Source organism: Grammomys surdaster, unplaced genomic scaffold (assembly GCF_004785775.1).
Source record: "Grammomys surdaster isolate TR1022 unplaced genomic scaffold, NIH_TR_1.0 125852, whole genome shotgun sequence".
In the NCBI taxonomy this organism is placed as follows: domain Eukaryota; kingdom Metazoa; phylum Chordata; class Mammalia; order Rodentia; family Muridae; genus Grammomys; species Grammomys surdaster.
Window position 1 is genome coordinate 834,230 of NW_021620678.1, and position 19,471 is coordinate 853,700.

Consider the following 19,471-nt stretch of genomic DNA (forward strand, 5'->3'; position numbering starts at 1 on the left):
TCTAACTCAACACTAACCTGGTTAATATTTAATATCTGCAGGAAAAAGTGGGGGTGGGGTAGGGTGGGGTGACGACAAAACCAATTAGGAGTTTTTTAACTACTGAATGCACATAATAAGCCATCAGCCAAATGACTGGCAAAGCAGTCTTAAAAATTCATCAGGCCTGAGTAATCTGACTTCAGTAACTTAAAACCCACCATGGGCAGTGTGCATGGAAATCCCTCTTGGCTCCTCCCAATAAGGAGAACAGTCTAAGACAGACGCCATCTCCTGCAGAGTAGTCCACTCTTCCCCACCCACCCTCCCAAAGATAAATAGGCTCCAAAAAAAAAGCGCCTAATACCTTTAAGATGAAAAATAGCTCAATATCCTCAACATGCATTAAGTTGGGGAAAGAAATTAATCTTTTCCAGTCAGTTACGTGTACATATGTATCTTCTTACAAAACCTGTAATTATAGACTGGATCTCTTGGGTGGGCAGAAGAAACCTGGCAGTGAATTTTTAACTATCTGCATTAAAAAAAAGATAAACCATAATGGCTGGGAAAAGAAAAAACAAAAATGAAAAGGTCTAGAAGGGTAAAAGCCAGTGTTCCTTTAGATGTAATTCATCTGCACGAGTCACTGCCGCCAAGCAGTTTCATTTACGAGATGGCGGAGGAGGAGGAGGGGGGGGAGGGTACTGGTAAGCAGTCTGCCCCATGTAGCCTATCATATTGGTAGCTCCTGGAGGCTGTGCAAACTGCTGTGACATCAATGGCTGTGGCTGCTGCCCAGATCGACCTATCCCGCTAAACTGTTGGCTAGAGCTCTGGGAGCTCCTCCCAGTTGAGGTGGTGCTGCTAGCCCCGTAAGTGCCAGCAGCATACTCCTGGGCCGTGTAGCCACTGGTGCCATAAGCAGCTGCCCCATAGGTGCCTTGAGCATAGGTGTATTGGCCTGCTTGTGCCCCAAAGGCAGAATTCGGGCTTCCATAGCCACTGCCATTAGCATAACTGGCTCTATCGGTTTCACTCCGATCCCTGTAGCTTGTAGAATCTCTCCGGCCACCATCCTTGACCCCTCGAAGCCTCCGGTCACACTCATCCTGATACATCAGATTGGGATTGTTGGCAGAAGAAGTAGTCCGGTATCGTGAGCGGCCTCCTGGTGGGCAGAAAATGCCAAATATGTGATCCAAACAAACTGAACATAAAAGGGCACAGAAATATTCAACACATCTCCTTCCTCTGTAATGCTAGTCTCTTAAGTTAATATTTCACTCAACTTGGTGCCTTTTAGAGTCTTCTTGAGGATAACAAAAACAAACTTAACATACCAAACTAGGCAGCCAGGAGCGTAGACTTGAGCGTACCTCACAGCCGCAGATCAACTGTATGCCTCAGTTAATACTATGCTATGAAATCAGGCAAAATTACCACATTCTCCAAAGGTTATCAAGAGGGAAAACCAGTTTAGCTATATATGTTAAATTTGAAGAGACAGAGTCAAGCTATGAAGCTCAAGCTGTCCCCAAAAGATAACATACCTAGCCTTACCTCCATGTGTTAAAAAAACAAAGGCTTGGTGCTGGAGAGACGGCTCAGTAAAGAACTGACTGCTCTTCCAGAGGTCCTGAGTTCAATTCCCAGCAACCATATGGTGGCTCACAACCATCTGTAGTGGGATCTGGTGCCCTCTTCTGGCACGCAGGTGTACATGCAGGTAGAGTACTCACGCATAAAACAAACAAACAAACAAACAAACAAATGAAACCCAGGCTTGGCTGGACAGTGGTGCCCTTGCCAGCAGTGGGGAGGCAGAGGAAGGTAGATCTACGACTTTGAGAAGAGCCTGGTCTAAACAGTGAGTTCCAGAACAGCCAAGGCTACCCAGAGAATCTCTGCCTTAAATTCTCAACTACAAAATACTAGGCTGTAACAGTAGCACAACTAAACTTGCTTTCTAACTTTAAGTGAGGTCACACAAAGCCACAAAGTTCTCTCCAGCTCCTTCCCATATCAAAACAAAGAGGAAAACTAAAAACTCACCAACAAAGAAAAACCAGCAGAGAACATGGCACAACTAGTGTTACATGGCCTTGGCAGTACCTGGAAAATTCCAGGACTTACCCTTACCCCCTCCTCCGCCGCCACCTCTGTGGTCCACAAGCTGCATCAATTTTGGATTGATGGCCTGATTGGCCTCTTCCAATACTTTGATCAGCTCTCTAGCCTGCTTCAGGTTGCCCGGGGTAAAGAAAGTATAGGCAGTGCCCTTGTTGGTGCTGCGGGCCGTTCGGCCAATACGGTGAACATAATCTTCTGAGCTGTTTGGATAATCGTAGTTGATGACAAACTTGACGTCTTCCACATCTTCCACGTCAATGAGGAGACGTTGTGTAGGTTGATGTGGCAGAGAAAGAGAAGGTAAAGACATGCCAAGAGGTGGGAAGCACGAACGCAGGTGACAGCAAGAGGGGAGAAGATGAAGTTAGTAAGCACCCTGAGTAGGTACAAAACAAGGCTCATCCCAACAGAGTAAAAGAGGAGCAGTGCCACTCCAGACACACGGCACTGCATCTTCATTTGCTATTTATTATCCTACAGGAGCTCCGTTCCAACACCCCAACTCCTGCCTTTTCTGTAACGGTATGCTGACAGGAGCTACACTAAGACCAGAATTCAGACTGTCACATTCTAGTACCGCCCCCTTCAAAGCTGGGTAAGAACTCAATCAAAACCACTATTAAAGTGCAGGGCCAATCACTTCTACTCTGTTGGGAGAAGCCTGGCACAGTCTACCAACAATACAACCAACTTACCTTCAGACCAGTCACAGAGCAACACGGGAAGGTACTTCATCTACTCACTACATCCTCAGACTCAACAGTTAGGTTCTATCTTGCTCTTGTATTTAAAAAGCAAACCAAAGCCAAAATACACACCTATTTTCCTTTGTGTAAACACCCAGATTATCTTTCCCTTTTCAATCAAAAGAACACATTACACTAAAATTTCACTCTACTGCCAAGCCCAGCTTCTCAAATGAGGTTTTTTTCCACTCAACTCAAGGTTATTCCAAACTTAGTACTTGTATCAACAATCAGATTGAGTATGTGACCTGAAAATTCAATAGCCAAAGAATGTGGGGAAGACCATGAAACCTTGAGACACACATTTAATATTCTGTACATGGCTAGGAATTGGGCTGAGTAACCCCCTAAAACTTAAAAGTATGCAAATGTTAGTGTAATGCTTTCAGCTAAATGTATTTTTCTAACCTACTTAACAAGCAAATTTAATAACAGAATCCTAGTTTTTGGTGGAAAAAAATCTGCATTTTACAAAGAATATTCCAAAAATATCCTAGATAAAACACAGATTTCTGTGATAGAAATAATTAAAAAACATTCTCTGTTTGTTACCAGACCGATGCACACTCCCTCCTCCTTTGGGAAACCGCTGCAGCCGATCCCGTCTCTTTGCCTTTTATATTTGGCGGCCTCCTTTCGAAAACTCCGCCTTCTGACACGGGACCACTGGAGCGCGGGGAGCATGCATCAAGGGTCCGTGGCAGTGAGAAGTCCCCACACACGCTCGCTCTGTGAACTGGCTTAGATGCTTCTCTGTAGCCCCATTTGGTTGCCAAGCGCCGGAGAACCTGGGTTCAGGTAAAAATTTCAGGTCCTCCAACGCCTCCCCAAGGTAATTGGGGTGTTTGTAGAAAAATTAAAAAAAAAAAAAAGTTACATCCAAAGGGTCAGACTGCATCTATTGCCCAGACTGGATTAATTTCAGGGGAAAGGGGAGATGATTTAAAAAAAAAAATCAGCTCTTGTTAGGGGCATGTGAAGTAGGGGCATTCTGTCTGTTTCTTATTACAATAAAGGCTCCTCAGTCTTTACTGACCCCTAAAGTCCTGAATCACACCAGAAAGACGAGAAGGCACTTATCACAGGGGGCAGCTTGAGTCTCCGGCTTGGGTCGTTGATGCCACAAAGAAAAAAATCTAACAGGGCAAGGACGGAAGGGTGGGCAGGGCGGGGTTGACTCCATGAGCACTTCTTCAGAGCTTGAATAATGCTCCTTAGTCACTCCCACTGAGTGACCATGGGGAACAGAGCACGCTGAATTACTGCACCGGACACACAGAACTGTGCTCTCCAAGCAGCAAGCACTGGGGCTTCAGATGCTAACAGCTGGGAGTACTTCTGGAGGGGCTCAATAAGGGGTGGACACGGTGCAAAAGTTCTTCATGCTAGAAGGGTATCCTGTGTGTGCACAGCTGACTGAAGGCCACCTAAGAGCAAGCCTAGAATCAGGTTTCTCCAGCCCAGGCTGCCCTGAGGTTACTGGTGCACTGCCACATTATTATCTTGCTGTCTTTATAGACGAGGCTGTAGCAGGGTAAGAAATGGAAAGTTACATGTTTTGGCCACTGGCCTGGGAGAACATGTGGTTTGGAAAGCCCTATGCCACGGCCTGAAACTCCACTCACTAATTGGGAGAGTCTAGAACTAGCTAGCCAGCAGGCTCATCTAGAGTGGCTTCGGGCCAATGGAGATTTGCCTCAGCCATGTACTGAGTGATCTGCAGTTGGTATCAAAGCTTCTGTTAAAAAACAAAATGAAATAAATTCAATACTTTTAGTTCAACAGTGTGTAGTTTAAACAAAAAAAAGAAAAAAAAGCAAAAGAAAAAAAAGAAAAAAAAGCAAAATAAAAAATATCCCAGTGGAAAGGGACCAGTGGTCACCTGAAGATGACTGCTATGAACTAAGGGAGTCAAGGAACTTACCTGAAGGGATCAGTTAAGAGACCATCGCTCCACAGAAGGGAAAAAAGGCCTGGTGACTCAGCTGAAAATAGCACCCCTGTCTATGAGGTAGAAGCCTTCACTTTCCAGGATCTTGTCGGACCTTGGTCAGAATTCTGCCATTGTGGTGGGTTTTCCCCCTCCTTTTGATTTTTACAAGGCAGCAAACAAAGGGGCCCAAAACAAGCACTGATGTTGAGTAACAAGAAACAGACTCAGGCACCTTCCCTCTCCCCTCACTTGAATGAGGGAGGGTGGGATGAAGAGTCTAAGTTATTCTAACGGTAGCCAATTGATTTTGTTTAAAATATGCAAAAGGGCAGAACAAATTTTTAATTGTCTAGGCAAGATGCACAAAGAAGCTACCAGCACATAGCAAGCCTGTTTTAAAAACCACCATTACTGAAAGCTTTAATGTAAATTGCTTTCAGGCTTCTGCCTCCTCTCCCAGGCCCCAGTTCTAAGGGCATAGACCCAGAGATGACCTCAGAAGGAAGAGACAACTTTCCACCATGGCTGCAGGTCACTACCTCTGAAGGAGGAGTTAAGTCGAATGGATAAAAAGGCTCCATCACTGCTGAATTCATTTCAATACTTATCATTTCTATGTTAAATTGCATGGGGAAACTTGGTACTTCTCACCTTACTCAACAGGAAATTAAACATGTCAATAATGGTTTCCCCCCAACAGAAATGATCCCAACTCTCTAAAACAAGACCTTGCTATATATATTACCTAGGTTGCCCTCAAACTAATGAATCTCTTGCCTAAGGTTTCCAAGTGCTGGAGTTTATAGGCATATACTACCGTGCCTAGCTGGAAGAAACCCTGTTCTGGAGACAGAGTCTTAAACATAGCCCTGGATGGTCTACAACGCATTATGCACACCAGGTCTGCCTCAAACTAAAGAAACCGTGACTCTGTCTCCTAAGTGTCGGGATCAAAGGTGTCTATTACCACACCCAGCTAACATAATCCTTATAAATGTAAACATTCTGGGTCAGACTAGTTCAGTTCATAAGAAGCCAAAATATCACAGGCTGTATTTGAAAGCAAGAGTTGAAAGCTTCAGAAGAGTATCTTCAGATCAAGTTCTTATACTGGACAACATGTCTATGGCCAAGGGATGGGTAAAGGGAGGGGTAATTGCCAATCCCATTGCTGAAGTAATACTGAAGACCGACATTCTATAGAGAGCAACCAAACCCCTCTGAGTAAACGGTCATGGAAGCAGCCTCTTTGTTGCTATAGTAAACAAACTAAGGGAAACACTATAGACACCAGCGCTTAATAGCTAGTTCTGATTAGGCTCCTTCTATCTAGCCAGAAAACGATCATTTAATAGTCACACCTAAGCCTTGCTACAGACCGAATCCTGCTAGGAGCCAGACAGAACTCTGAAAATAAAGGGGGTGGGAACCACAGAAAACCCAAAATAATAATAATAAAACCCCGACGAAGGTTAAAAGAAAGTTACAGGGAGGGAAAAATCACACTTATACTCTCTTTTGAGTAAACTCATATACATACAATTGTAAATCTGACATGACAAAAAAAATTTTTTAAACCAAAAGATACACAAAGCACCGATAGAGCCACCTATCTATACAAACCTAGCCCTCGGGAGGCCACATCCGTGGCAATGAGGATAGGAGCCTTTCCAGATCGGAACTCTGGAAGAAAAACAAAAACAAGCCAAGTTAGGGAACTGAGGCTAAAGAACATCTGTAAATGACATGGACTGAAGAAAAATTATCTCCCCACCCACCCAAGACACACACCTTTCATAACACTGGCTTTGTACCTTGATAGATCATACACCACACCCACTTTAATGGAAAAAAAAAGTATTTTAAACATTTCTAAAAAACTGTGTGGCTGGGCAGTAGTAGTGCACGCCTTTGATTCTAGCACTCAGGAGGCAGAGGCAAGCAGAGGCAGTCAGATCTGTGAATCAAGGCTGGCCTGGTCTACTGAGTGAGCTCCAGGACAGTCAAGGGTACAAAGTAAGACTGTCTCAAAAACAAATAAATACAATTTTGTGTTTATGTGTGCCTGATCATGTTGAACATAGGTACCCAGAGTCCACAGGCATAGAATCAATCCCCTTGGAGGTACAATTAGAGGCAGTTGTAAGCCACCAACACAGGTGATGGGGCCTTGAAAGAGCAGCACATGCTCTTATGGTTGAGCCATCTCTACAGCTGCTTTCATTTGAAAAGACTAATCTATTATCTGGTCCCTTATAAATTGGTTGGGGGGAGGCGCACACGCAGTGGCTAAGATGACAGCTGCCAAAAACTTTTATTGCGTTAGGCATAGTAGCATAAACTTATATTCCCAGATTAACACTTAGGAGGCAGAGGCAGGTGGATTTCTCTGAGTTCAAGGCCTCCTGATCCATACAGTAAAATCCTACCTCAAAAAAAAAAAAAAAAAAAAAAAAAAAAAGGCTCAGTTTTGTTCTTACCATTAAGTACCCAATCTCTTTCTGGTTGACTCTTGTCTCCATGGATACACATGGCTGGCCAACTATTAGAAGAATAGTATATATTAGAGATCTTTACAAAAGAAATATTAGCTCTTTAAGAAACAAAATAGAAGTCTGTGTCCATTTACACATGCACACAATTATCCATCAGGGTAAAATATACCCACACAACAGTTACGTGGGAACTGCCTGAGCATAGCAGGGGTTCTCAGCCTTCCTAATGCTGCTACCCTTTAATACAGTTCCTCATGCGGTGGGGACCCCCCCCCCCACCATACAATTATTTCACTGCTACATCATTAACTGTAATTTTGTTACTATTATAAACTGTAAATATCTGATATGCAGGATAGTCGACCTCTGTGAGAGGGTCTTTCAACCTTCCCCACACCTAAGGGATCATGACCTATAGGTTGAGAACTGCTGGCATAACGCTATCTAGATGCTACACTCACCCGTCTCTGCGCATCCTTCGAGTGAGGTCATCACAGCGCCTCTTTGTCTCCACAAATATTATAGTCTTATTTTCCTTTTCTGCCATGATTTCCTCCATCAGCTGGATCAATCTGAAAAGATCACCAACAAAGATCTTCCATCAACCACAGAGATGATAATTCACTCCCACGCCACACACTGAAGCATGTGCCTGATGGCATATGTCTATAATCCCAGTATCACTTGGGAGGCTCAAGCAGGATGGTGAGTTCAAGATCAACCTTAGTTACATAACAAGAATCTTCTACTCCAAAAAGGGGAGAAAAGACCCTAAACTTTTGTTTGTTTTTCAAGGTAGCCCTGGCTGCCCTTGAATTGCCTGCCTCTAGAGTGCTGGGAATCAACTGAATGGCTTACAGCCACCTCTAATTCCAGCTCCAGGGAATCTTGAATTCTTGTATTCCTTTTATGGGCACAGTACAGGAAAACAAACAACAAAAACTAATTCAGGCTGTGGTCACAGTACTTGTCTAGCATGCATAATGGCCTAGGTTCAATCCCCAGCAACATACAAACCAAGTCTGGTGGCATAAGCCTAAAATCTCAGCACAGGGTGAGGGTGGGGATTCAAAGTTGCCTTCTGGTACACTGAAAGCTCTAGGCCTGCCAAGGCTACAGAGATCCTGTCTCAAGTAAATCAATACAATTTAATTCCAACTAATCCATACTAGAGTCAAAGCAGATCTGATATACTTGCTATTACTCATTTCTCAGAAACGTGAAATGGAGGCAATAAGAGGTCAATCTTAAGCCTGCCTGAAAACTATACCACTAGCATTAAAAAGGCCTGATGCAAACGCAAGGATCCAAGATCAACAAAGACAATGCTCCAGTTTATGACCCAGTGTTTTCAACCTTCTAAATAAATAAGTAATGCTGGCTTTCTCAGCTACTGAAATACAACTGCCATCCTAGCACTTGAGAGGCTGAGGAAAGGAGGTCATGAGTTTGAGGACAACCATAGGATACCTAGTATAGCCCTGTCTCAAATATAACAAACTTAATATTAGTTAGTGTATCACATAATAATTATAGTATGATATGCTATGGAGTCTCTTTCCATACTTGTGATCTTTCTCACTCTCCATACAGACATCCACAATCTGCAGGATGTTGTGGTTGGCACTCAGCTCCAGGTTGCCCACATTGATCTGGGTGTAGTCACGCAGGAAATCTTCTGCAAGCTGCCTTACTTCCTTTGGCCAGGTTGCACTCCACATAAGTGTCTGCCGGTCAGGCTATCAAGAAATGAAGGCTTTCCTTTAGATTAAAGAACTATATTAAGGAACAAAGAAGTATAAATATAGTGATCAGGTTTACAAACCCTGATTTGATCAACAATTTTACGGATCTGGGGCTCAAAGCCCATATCAAGCATCCGGTCAGCCTCATCCAATACAAGGTAAGTACATCGTCGAAGGTTTGTCTTTCCTGACTCCAGAAAATCTATTAGGCGCCCAGGAGTGGCTATGCAAATCTCAACACCTATAAAGCAACAATAACAACAAAAACTCTAGTCCATGAAGAGCTCTTTCTTAGTTATACAAAATCTAAACCTCAGCACACAGTAACTAGGAGGCCCCAGGCTTAGTAGCTGCATTCAATGTTACAGCAATTGCTAAACTTACAAGTATCCAAAGAGCACCATGTAAGGAGAAGGTCACGAACAGTAGATTAAGTCTCTAGTCACAAATTTCCCCCAACAAAATATCTAATAGAAACACAATCCCAAGAATTTCTATACTATTGAAAATTAAATTTTCTCACAAGAACCCAATGCTCATTTTCATTTGTAGAAATTGGCAAGCATGAACATTTTCTTTACCTCTTTCCAAGTCTCGAATCTGGGGACCTTTAGGAGCCCCTCCGTAGATGCACGTGCTCTTCAACCGAGAACATTTTCCATAATCGTCAGCCACCTGCTGTACCTGCTGAGCAAGCTCTCTCGTAGGAGCAAGCACTAGACACTGAAATAAAAGGGGAGAAGGGAAGTAACAGCCACCCGAACGTTAACAAAACCCCAAATCCCAACCACCTTAAGAATCAAAAGGTAGCTGGGCAGTGGTGGCGCACGCCTTTAATCCCAGCACTTGGGAGGCAGAGGCAGGCGGATTTCTGAGTTCGAGGCCAGCCTGGTCTACAGAGTGAGTTCCAGGACAGCCAGGGCTACACAGAGAAACCCTGTCTCGAAAAACCAAAAAAACCAAAACAACAAAAAAACAAAAAAAAAGAATCAAAAGGTAGTCTAATTTCCCCTTATTATCTTTTAGTATTGAGACGTGGAGGACACTGGCTCATGAGAAAACATTTACTATTCAGAAATGGGAAGGACATTAGCACTTCCCCACCTGACCCACTTAAGATTGATTTACACCTTGTACACACTTTTAAAATAGAAAGAAAGAAAAAAAGACTTATAGAGATTCTGGCCTGTCAATCTCCAATCCCCTGAATTTGGCAACCTGATCATGAGACCCACATGTGGAAAGAACTGACCCTTACAAGTTATCCCCTGACTTCTACAAAATAAAGTGGCACGTACTCACTCCCTTCAGAAAAATAAGTAAACCTAATAAAAGTGAATAATTTAGAATTGTGCTTGAGGGACAAATAATCCAGTGGTTGAATACTTACCTAGCATGCATCAGCCCCTAAATTCAACCACCTCCCAGTACCAAAAAATAAACCCCCAAAGAACTGCACTTATATTTGCTGCAGAAACTGGTTCAAAGACCAGGCTCAGTCAGTTCAGAGACTGGAGCTCAGTGGTGGGATTACTGTCCAGCACACACAAAGCATAAATCAGATCACAAACAGAGAAGAGGAAGAACGCCTCAAATCCGTATTGTATTGCTATGCAACTTTGGGCAAGTCATTTAATTCCAAATAAGACAGGTCAGTACCACCTCTACATATGGAGAAAAGGGTTGAGAATTGAATAAGGGCAGGGGCCAGAGAGATGATTCATAAAAAAAATAATTAAATTGGGCACAGTGCCTAAAATTCAACCAACATTCAAAATAGTTATTCTGAAAATTACAAATGGTAACACACTTACAATTGGACCATCTCCTCTTTCCAAGTATGGCTGGTGGTTTATATGAACAATAGCAGGCAGCAAATACTGGAGAGGAATGAGAATCAACAATGTCATACAAATTTAGGTCATTAGCCTAACTGGTGCAAGTTAATCAATCACTAACAATGCTCTAATGGAAAAGAGGAAAAAAACAGAACACGTACCACACTCAATGTACAATATAAGTATATAGCTGAAACTCTTTTGTTTTTTCTTTGGAGATAGTGTTTCACTATGTAGCTCTCTCTGGCTATCCTGGAACTCACTACATAGACCAAGCTCGCCCTAGAGAACCATCCACCTGCCTCTGCCTTCCTAGTGCTAGGATTAAAAAAGTAGGTCCCACCATGCCCTGTGTGTACACAGTACTTTAACTGTTTAAGAACTAAGGAAATTTGAGGTAATATGGTGGCATGCCTTTAATCCCAGCACTTGGAAGGGGGCAGAGGTAGGTGGTTCTGAGCTCAAGGCTACCCCGGTATACAGAGCAATAATAGCCAGAACTATACAGAGAAACCCTGTCTTAGGAAAACACAACCAATCAATCAACCAATCAACCAACCAACCAACCACAACAAGAAAAAAGAAAAACCCCAAGAACAACTAAGAAAATGTAAGCCAACTAGGATAACAAAATAAGTTACCACTATGTCAAAAACTTGGTACCTACCGCCAATGTCTTTCCAGAGCCAGTCTGTGCAATGCCAACCATATCCCTGCCACTAAGAGCCAAAGGAAATCCCTGGCACTGAATGGGAGTTGGTTCTGTAAAGTGCTGATCCATCAGCACATCCATTACATACTCTGTAAGAAAGCAAACGCATTACTACCTTTACTAGTAGAACTCAGGGTATATAAGAAGCAAAGGTAAGTCTTCCCATCAGTAACTGCTACTTTTTAAGACTTGCTTTATTACTTTCCAAGAACTTTAAACCTGATCTCTGGCCAGCTCAACAGTACCCAACACTATCCTAACACACCTAACGGCACCAGCTCAAAGCACATCTACTGTCCCCAAAGTTCCTACTACATCCTAGAAGCAATGCTCTGCTATCGTATAAAATGCAGGGGCAAAATACTAGTGCAAGTTTTGGCATTAAAAACAAAGCAGAGGCTGAGGAGATAGTTCAGCTGCTAAGAGCACTTGTTGCTCTTGCAGAGAACCCAAGTTTGGTTCCCAGGATTCACATAAGACTAACAACTGCCTGGAATTCCAACTTCAGCCATTCTGATGCCTTCTGGACTCTCCAGGAATCTCACTCCATACTAATAATCTTTCAAACCACAAAAATTTGTGCAACGTATTTATCAATACTAGTAATTAATCACCATTCTAAAAAATTGGAAATACAGAAAATTACTATTTAAAGTCAGGTATGGTGGCACAGGACTTTAATCCCAGCACTTAGGATGAAGAGGCAGGTGGATCTTTGAGCTCTAGGCCAGTCTAATCTATATAGTGAGGCTTTATCTTAAAACTTAAGTTTGTTTTTTTTTTTAACTATTATTTTGGGTGTATGCCAACATGGATCTATGTCCTCCTTTCATGTTTATTGGTTTCCAAAATTTGAACTCAATAGTCCAAACACTCTTATTCATCTGATATCTGATTGGCCCATCTAAATTATTATCTTTTCCTTCTTTTTGTTTTTTTTTTTTTAGACTCTGTTCTCTGTGTAGCCCTAGCTGTCCTGGAACTCAGAAATCTGCCTGCCTCTGCCTCCCGAGTGCTGGGATCTAAGGCGTGCGCCACCACCACCTGACTGCTATAACTTCTATACAAAAGTTTCTATTTGTCTTTAAGCCTTTCAAAATCTTTAAGCACCCTCCTTAGTGCAGAATAAAAGAACACTTACGTGGAAAATTAGCATGATGGAAGGCAAAGACAGGTTTTGGACAAACATCTCCCCCCCTCACTGTAATCTCTTTCTTCCGACGTAGCTCATCAACCTCATACTGTGGGGACAGAGAATCAGACAGTAAGTTCTCAATTTAGAAGCTTTATTATAATCACAATGATATATGCTAATGTTTTTTCCACGAATCCAAGTTTGTGAAGCACATAAGTAAGAGAAGAAAACCCTCAAGTAATTCCTAGCCAGGCTAGGTGGTGCTTTGTCACCCTGCAAAGCAGGTAGAAGGATCAAACCTAACCTGGAACAAAAGTTCCAGACCAGCCAGGGTTACATAGTGAGACAGTCTACAACAAACAGAACTGGGGCCCAAATGCTCTTTCTACTATATAATTTTTCCAGATAAGCAAATCTTCTGGATAAAATACACCATCAGGTGGTTAAAAGCACACAAATATACAATATAAAGTTAATTTTATAAGCATGTAGCTTAATGGTAGTTTAAATTTTACATGCATATGGTGCTAGGTTTGAGTGCAGCACTGCTAAAAGAAAATTAGTTCAATAGTTGAGCACCTGTCTTCATGGACAATGCTCAGAGTTTGATCATGAAGAAAAGATCACAAGGTGTGGCTTCCCATGCCCATAACCCTGGCAGTCCAGGAGCTAAAGTAGCAGGACAGCACTGTGTAGTTCCTGCCTGGAACTACACAGTGAGATCATTCTACAAACAGAATAATCGTATCACATAAAAATTGAAACACAGCCGGGTGGTGGTGGCGCACGACTTTAATCCCAGCACCTGGGAGGCAGAGGCAGGTGGATCTCTGAGCTTGAGGCCAGCTTGGTCTACAAAATGAGTTCCAGGACATCAAAGGACTACACAGAAAAACCCTGTCTCAAAAAACAAACAAAATACCCCCCCACAAAAACAAAACCACAACACATTAAAAAGATCTGCCATAATATAGAATCAAATATAAAACAACACTTCAGATCATTACCCTGTATTTAAACATTCATTCACACCCTCCTTTCTTACCGGAGTCAGTCTTGCTACTTCTGGATGTTCGACATAAAAATTCTTCTCAAACTTAGGGAGTTCACTCAAATCCCACTTCTTTTTTCGCAAGCGCTCCCCAGGATTACCAAACTTCTTCGGGGGAAGCCCACTACCACCTCTTGCTCCAAACCTAAAGACACCAGAAAATGTAGATTCATTATACCCATCTCCTGTGATAGGAAAGGAGCAGACCTCCTAGCACCTCAGTTTTCCACCTATTTTAGCTCTCTGACAGTTACTGATAACAACTTCATACTAAGCGTAGTTTCAACTGGCACTAGAGATTCTGGATAGAATAAAAACTAATGGTCTCTGTTCTTGCAGGGAAGTGGTACTCTTTTAAACTGCAAAAGCAAGACTGTAGGCAGGGAGAAAAATGTACTTCAAGCAAGTCCTTCAAATTTACAACAGCTTTTTGGCCAATTTCCCCACTTATGTTGGGGGAAGAACTTCTCTGCTAATCTACAAAGGGAAACTACTAGGGGAGCAAGGTCTGGTGTTCAATTTACACTAAAGAATAAATAAATAAACCAGAATAAAGAGTTGTAATCCTTTCCTCTCTAGCCTTCATCTTTATTTTACATTTACATGTTTTACTTTATATCTCCCCTTTCCTCCCAAAATAGTACCACTATTCCTATTCTGAGGCAGCTCCTCATTCATCCTGTACTCCACCCTCAAACGCAATCTTCCTGCCTCAGCCTCCTAAACACTGGGATTATAAATGTGAGTCACCACACTAGGGTCAAATAATACCCTTTAGTTACAGAGAGAAAACCAAACAACAACAACAACAACAAAAATCAATGCAAGTTATGGTTGTCTGTTTTGGTTTTTAATAAGATTCAAAGCTAGACAAGGTATTAAATTGAACAGGCTAAGTAGCACTTGAAAGCCTGGGGCAAGGTCAGAGTTCAAGGCCAGTCTAATCTATGAGAACTAGGGTCAAAACAAACCCCTTCAAACAGATTTAAATTAAGTCTTGTCTTTTGGATACCCTTTACAACAAACAGGTAAGCTAAACAATACAGATATGGCCACTTACCAAACCTAAAATGTAAGAAATTGAAACTACTTTTCCCAGAATGATCCTAATAGAACCTCTTTGTCTTAATCTATGTAAGTACAGGGCAAAACAAAAAACAAAAAAACCCAACAACCTCACTTCCTTGTTTCTTTTGTTTTCCAAGACAGGGTTTCTCTATATATAGCCTTGGCTGTGCTGGAGGCCTCTCTTTCTGCCAGTTTCCAGAGTGCTGGGATTAAAGGCATGAGCCACCATGCCCTGCAAGATCTCATTTCCTTATTCCTTGTAAACCACTAGAGAATTGGAGGAAATTCAGTAGTAGTTACTTTAAAGAATTTCATTTCAAGAACTGTCAATATTGGGAGAGGTAGCAGGAACCCCACAAGATAATCCTCTCTGTTAAGAGCCTGGTGTGGTGGCCTACACCTATGATTCTGAACTTGGGACACTGGAACAGTGAGGACACATTCCAAGGCAACTGGGCAGATGAAGCTACACAGCACTGAGAGAAGCCCACCCAGCAATGATTTATGGCCAGAAATTTTACTGGAATCCATTGGGTATCTACATTCAGTAGGCAGAATTTGGGTGACTTATTAATACCACTGCTAAACCAACACGACTAGAAAGAAAAATATTAAACTGAGTACACCCACCAAGACCTTTAAAAAGTCTCAGGCTTTTCAGCTCAATACTTATTTGACTACTTCACGAGCAAATGAAGCAACTAATACAATTCTGAAACACTTCCAAGAAATAGCCAGTTTTCTTTCACCTCACAAGAATGGCCAAAATCCAATTTTGAAGAGGTTTTAAGCCTAATTCAAATGAGGGTAATGTGCCTCCTATGTGTTATTGCCACTGTGCCTGCTATAATCCCACACTACTGGAATCTTAATGACCTAGGAGAAAATAAAGCTTCTACAATTCAGATTCCTTTACAAAGCTTATTCTCTCTGAATTTTCTTTTTCTTTCTACCACTGCCCCCACTTTGAACTTTGTGGATCATTCTCTCGTTTTGATCTGTGTAGCCCAGGCTAGCTTTGCCTGACTCAGCCTCTAGTGCTGGGATTACTGGCATGTGCTATGGGTCTCATCCTTGCCCCCAGAGCCCATGTGCCACAGCAACCAGGCGAGTCTTCATTGTATCCAAATAAAAAGTGCCCAGAGTTTATCTAGACCTGAATTGTTTCCATTCTCTAGGTGTCAGAAACAATGTTGGCATAAAGCTTTTTGATGTATTGATTCAAGGGCACACATTCAAGAATTCCTCTAGCAACACAACACCAAAAGCTTCCTGCGTTAACTAATTAATATATAGAAACAAAACTTCCTCGCTTAGGCTTCAAAGTCAACAGGATCTTTAAAAGACAATTAAAAAAAAGTCACCCGCCCTCCTGGTTCTCCCAACTTCGATCTTTTAGAAAGCAACTCCAGCATTTCCCATTCCAATCTGCTTCCACTTAACCAAAATATGGCAGAAAGGGAGTAAAATCTAGCTTAGACTCAAAAAGGCCTTTCCGACTCCAGTCCTTCTCTAAGAGAGATAGCTGACATAGCGGAAAGGAAACCTTCTCAAGTCAGCTTTTCCTAGATTAAACTTGAGCATTCGTATTCTCCCCCAGAGACTGCGGCTGGCATTCAGGGATTAGACGATCAGCGAGCGGGCCAAGAGAGGACACAGGGCTGGCCTGCCACTTCCGAGCCAGGCCCGCGGTACGCAGAGGTGCCCGCCCGAGCCTGAGGCCCGCGCACCGCCGCCATTGTACGGCGCGAGCCTCGGGCTCTGCGGGCCACCCCGCCCCCCGCCTGCACCTCCCCCTTACCCTCCACGGTCCCTGTCACGATCCCGATCCCCAAAGCCGCCTCCGCGCATGGTCCCAAACGGATAAAGATCTGGGAGCGGGGCACGGATGACCGAACTCGGGACGGCTTGCGGCTCTGGTCTAGTGATGACCGATGGCGGCGGCGCCTCCGCTGTTGGGGCGGCGGCAGGCGCGGCGCTGTCTCGCTCCGACGCGCTGTCTCCCGTCGCAGACGCCACCGTCGCCGCCTCTCTCGTCGGAGACGGGAGCAAAACTCAGAGAATCGGAGTTGTCAGTACAGTTGGGAGGTCTGGTCACGCTCAAACCGGGCGGTGCCACGGTTTAGGCGTCTCCTTTCCTTCCCAGCAACTGCACAAAATGGCGGCGGCCGCTGTGACTGCTCCAACTTAACGCTACGCACGGCCGAGACGCTACGTAAACAGCGTCTGGAAACTCCGCGCGACGCTACTGACATTCTAGGAATCGTTTTACGTCGGTGACGGAGATGGGTGCGGTTGTCGGTCTACCTAAATAAGGCAGTATGCGCAACCGGCGTAGCGTTCTCGCGCCGCCAGCTCTAGAAGGTTGGCTGGGGGTGGGGCGAGCCGTCGGCACGACGTAACATTGTTTGCAGCGTTGGCCAGCCCACTATTGCGAGGATGCGCAGTCTTCGTAGCGCATTCTGTTTAGAGAATGGACCATTCCCGGCATTCCGAGCTCAAATGGCACTTGAGGCCGGCCTTGTGTAGACACAATAGACGCACTCCATGTTGCCTTGGTCAGGCTTCCGGGTCTGGGCAGTAGAACCCGGAGAGTCTTGAGGCCCTCTTGGTTGGCCTTGGCCCCTCGTCCCAACGCCGTGTGTGCCCCAAGCTGGCCACACGCCCTGGCGCCATTTCCTTCCCATTGCTTTTTCGCCGCGCTGGCGCCGCAGCCATGTTAGGTGCGTCGTGTCGCTCTCCTGTATTTCCCGCAGTTCGTACTGAGGTCTCATTTTCCGAACAAAGTGTTGTCACCTTTTCCTTTGGCCACAGTTGACACCTCACACAGAGACCACACCTTTCCAGAGTCCTTTCTGAGGTGGGCGCATTGGACCTTAGTCGCCATTAAATCCGGTGCCTCACACGGGTCCGCGACTGCAGAAACGGTGGGTTTTACAGGCGAGGATTTGCAAATCCAGTCCGGGGAAGGCAGGCTGGATTAGGCCACGGGTGCTACCCAACTCCTAGATGACGATGATGATGATGATGATGATGATGATGATGATGATTTTGCTTGCCGTCCCTGCACACTGCCAAGCCACACAAGCTTGGCCATACTTGCTTTACAAAATTGTGAAACTGCTGTGTTCTTTGAGACCTCTAGGCTCATTTCTACAGATGCAGAGAATGGAGGCCATCAGCCTGGAGGCTGACTCTTGTCTCCTGTTCTGAGTGTTGGTCAGGTTATTGAAAAGCCAGGAGAGTAAAGGGGCTTCTTGAGAAGCTGTTCATTTGTCATTTTGGCCATCGAGACAGTCATGAAGAGCCAGGCATTGTGCTAGTTGCTAGGGCACTGGGGAAACAACACATCCCCTTGCTCAGAGCATTATTCTCTAGAGATGGAGAGGAGACAGATGACAAATGTTTATGTTAGATCTTTGCTAACTTGGAAAAGAAAATGGTGTGGAGGCTGTAGAAAAGTGCTTGCTGGCAATGACTGAAGCTCTGGATTCAATACCCCGCACCTCCAACAACAACAACAACAACAAAAAAAAACACTGAAGGAAAGCCAGTGCTTCTTTTAATCCCAGCACTCATGAGGCAGAGGTAGGTAGATCTCTTGAGTTAAAGGCCAGTGTGTTCTACAGAGTGAGTTCCAGAACAGCCAGGGCTACACAAGAAACCCTGTCTCAAAAACAACAATAACAACAACAAAAACAAAAACAGACAGGAAAGGGGCTAGAGACAACTTGAACAAATGGAATGTCACCGGGTGTTCTCAGAAGGCAGCCCTCCCCCAGTTCCCCATCTATCAAATGACATTTGAGCTGAGGTCTCAACTAAGGATCCTAGCTGCCAGAAGGGAGATCAATTATGCAAAGCCAGAGCCACTTAAAGAGCTTGGTTTCCTTGAAGGTGGAAATGCCTGGTTTAAAGTAGTGCATAAAGAAGGACCCCTTTGACGGCAGTGCAGAGAATCAACTGAGAGGCAGCTAGGGCAGAAACAGGTAAAGAAGCTAGTGAAGGCCCACTGTGCTGGCTCTTTCCTTTAATCCCTGCACTGGAGTAACACTGGCAGGTAGATCTGAGTTCTAGGACAGTCTGGTCTACACAGTAAGACAGAGCTATAGAGTGAGACCCTTTGCGGGGATAGTATAATCCAGGCAAGAGATGGTGGGACTTGGTGCATGTTAATCCTGCTGGGTAAGAGAAAAATGGTTCAGTTGTGTGGCTGGAGCCAATGATTTGCTGGTGGTTGGGGTATGGAGAACTGAAGCATCAAGACTGAGTAAGAGTGGCTCCGAGTGTTCCCTAGGAGTCTGGAGGTGTTAACTGAACTGGGGGGTCACAGTCTATACCCTAAGAAGTCAAGTTAGGCACTGTGATGGTTTGTACATGCTTGGCCCAGGGAATGGCACTATTAGGAAGCATGGCCCTGTTGAGCTGGTGTGTCACTGTGGGCGTGGGCTTTAAGATCTTCATGCTCACTGCCTGGAAGTCAGTATTCTATTAGCAGCCTTCAGATGAAGATGTAGAACTCTGATCTCTGCCTGCACCATGCCTGCCTGGATGCTGCCATGCTCCTGCCTTGATAATAATGGACTGAACCTCTGAACCTGTAAGCCAGCCCCAATTAGATGTTGTCCTTATAAGA

General features: G+C 44.0%; 1 protein-coding gene across 2 annotated transcripts; it reads right to left on the reverse strand.

Moving 5' to 3' along the window:
• Positions 1-420: 420 nt before the first annotated feature.
• Positions 421-17,178, reverse strand: Ddx17 (DEAD-box helicase 17). Of its 2 annotated transcripts, none has more exons than XM_028789842.1 (13): positions 16,637-17,178; positions 13,762-13,912; positions 12,723-12,822; positions 11,537-11,670; positions 10,846-10,911; positions 9,613-9,754; positions 9,112-9,272; positions 8,853-9,025; positions 7,748-7,858; positions 7,272-7,333; positions 6,415-6,474; positions 2,122-2,358; positions 421-1,150 (listed from the first exon to the last, which is right to left on the reverse strand). In XM_028789842.1, the coding sequence occupies exons 1-13, from the start codon at positions 16,684-16,686 to the stop codon at positions 645-647; spliced, it is 1,953 nt and encodes a 650-aa protein (XP_028645675.1). In that variant the 5' UTR covers positions 16,687-17,178; the 3' UTR covers positions 421-644. The 2 variants fall into 2 exon arrangements, with proteins under 2 accessions (XP_028645675.1, XP_028645674.1); XM_028789841.1 differs by having other exon boundaries at positions 2,116-2,358.
• Between the last annotated feature and the right edge of the window lie 2,293 nt (positions 17,179-19,471).

Excerpts from the sequence above, each read along its gene's own strand:
- Ddx17 (XM_028789841.1), bottom strand. The coding sequence starts at position 16,686 with ATGCGCGGAGGCGGCTTTGGGGATCGGGATCGTGACAGGGACCGTGGA. Across the intron at positions 13,913-16,636 it reads CGTGACAGGGACCGTGGAGG|GTTTGGAGCAAGAGGTGGTA; the intron begins GTAAGGGGGAGG and ends TGGTGTCTTTAG. Across the intron at positions 9,026-9,111 it reads AAATTGTTGATCAAATCAGG|CCTGACCGGCAGACACTTAT; the intron begins GTTTGTAAACCT and ends ATTTCTTGATAG.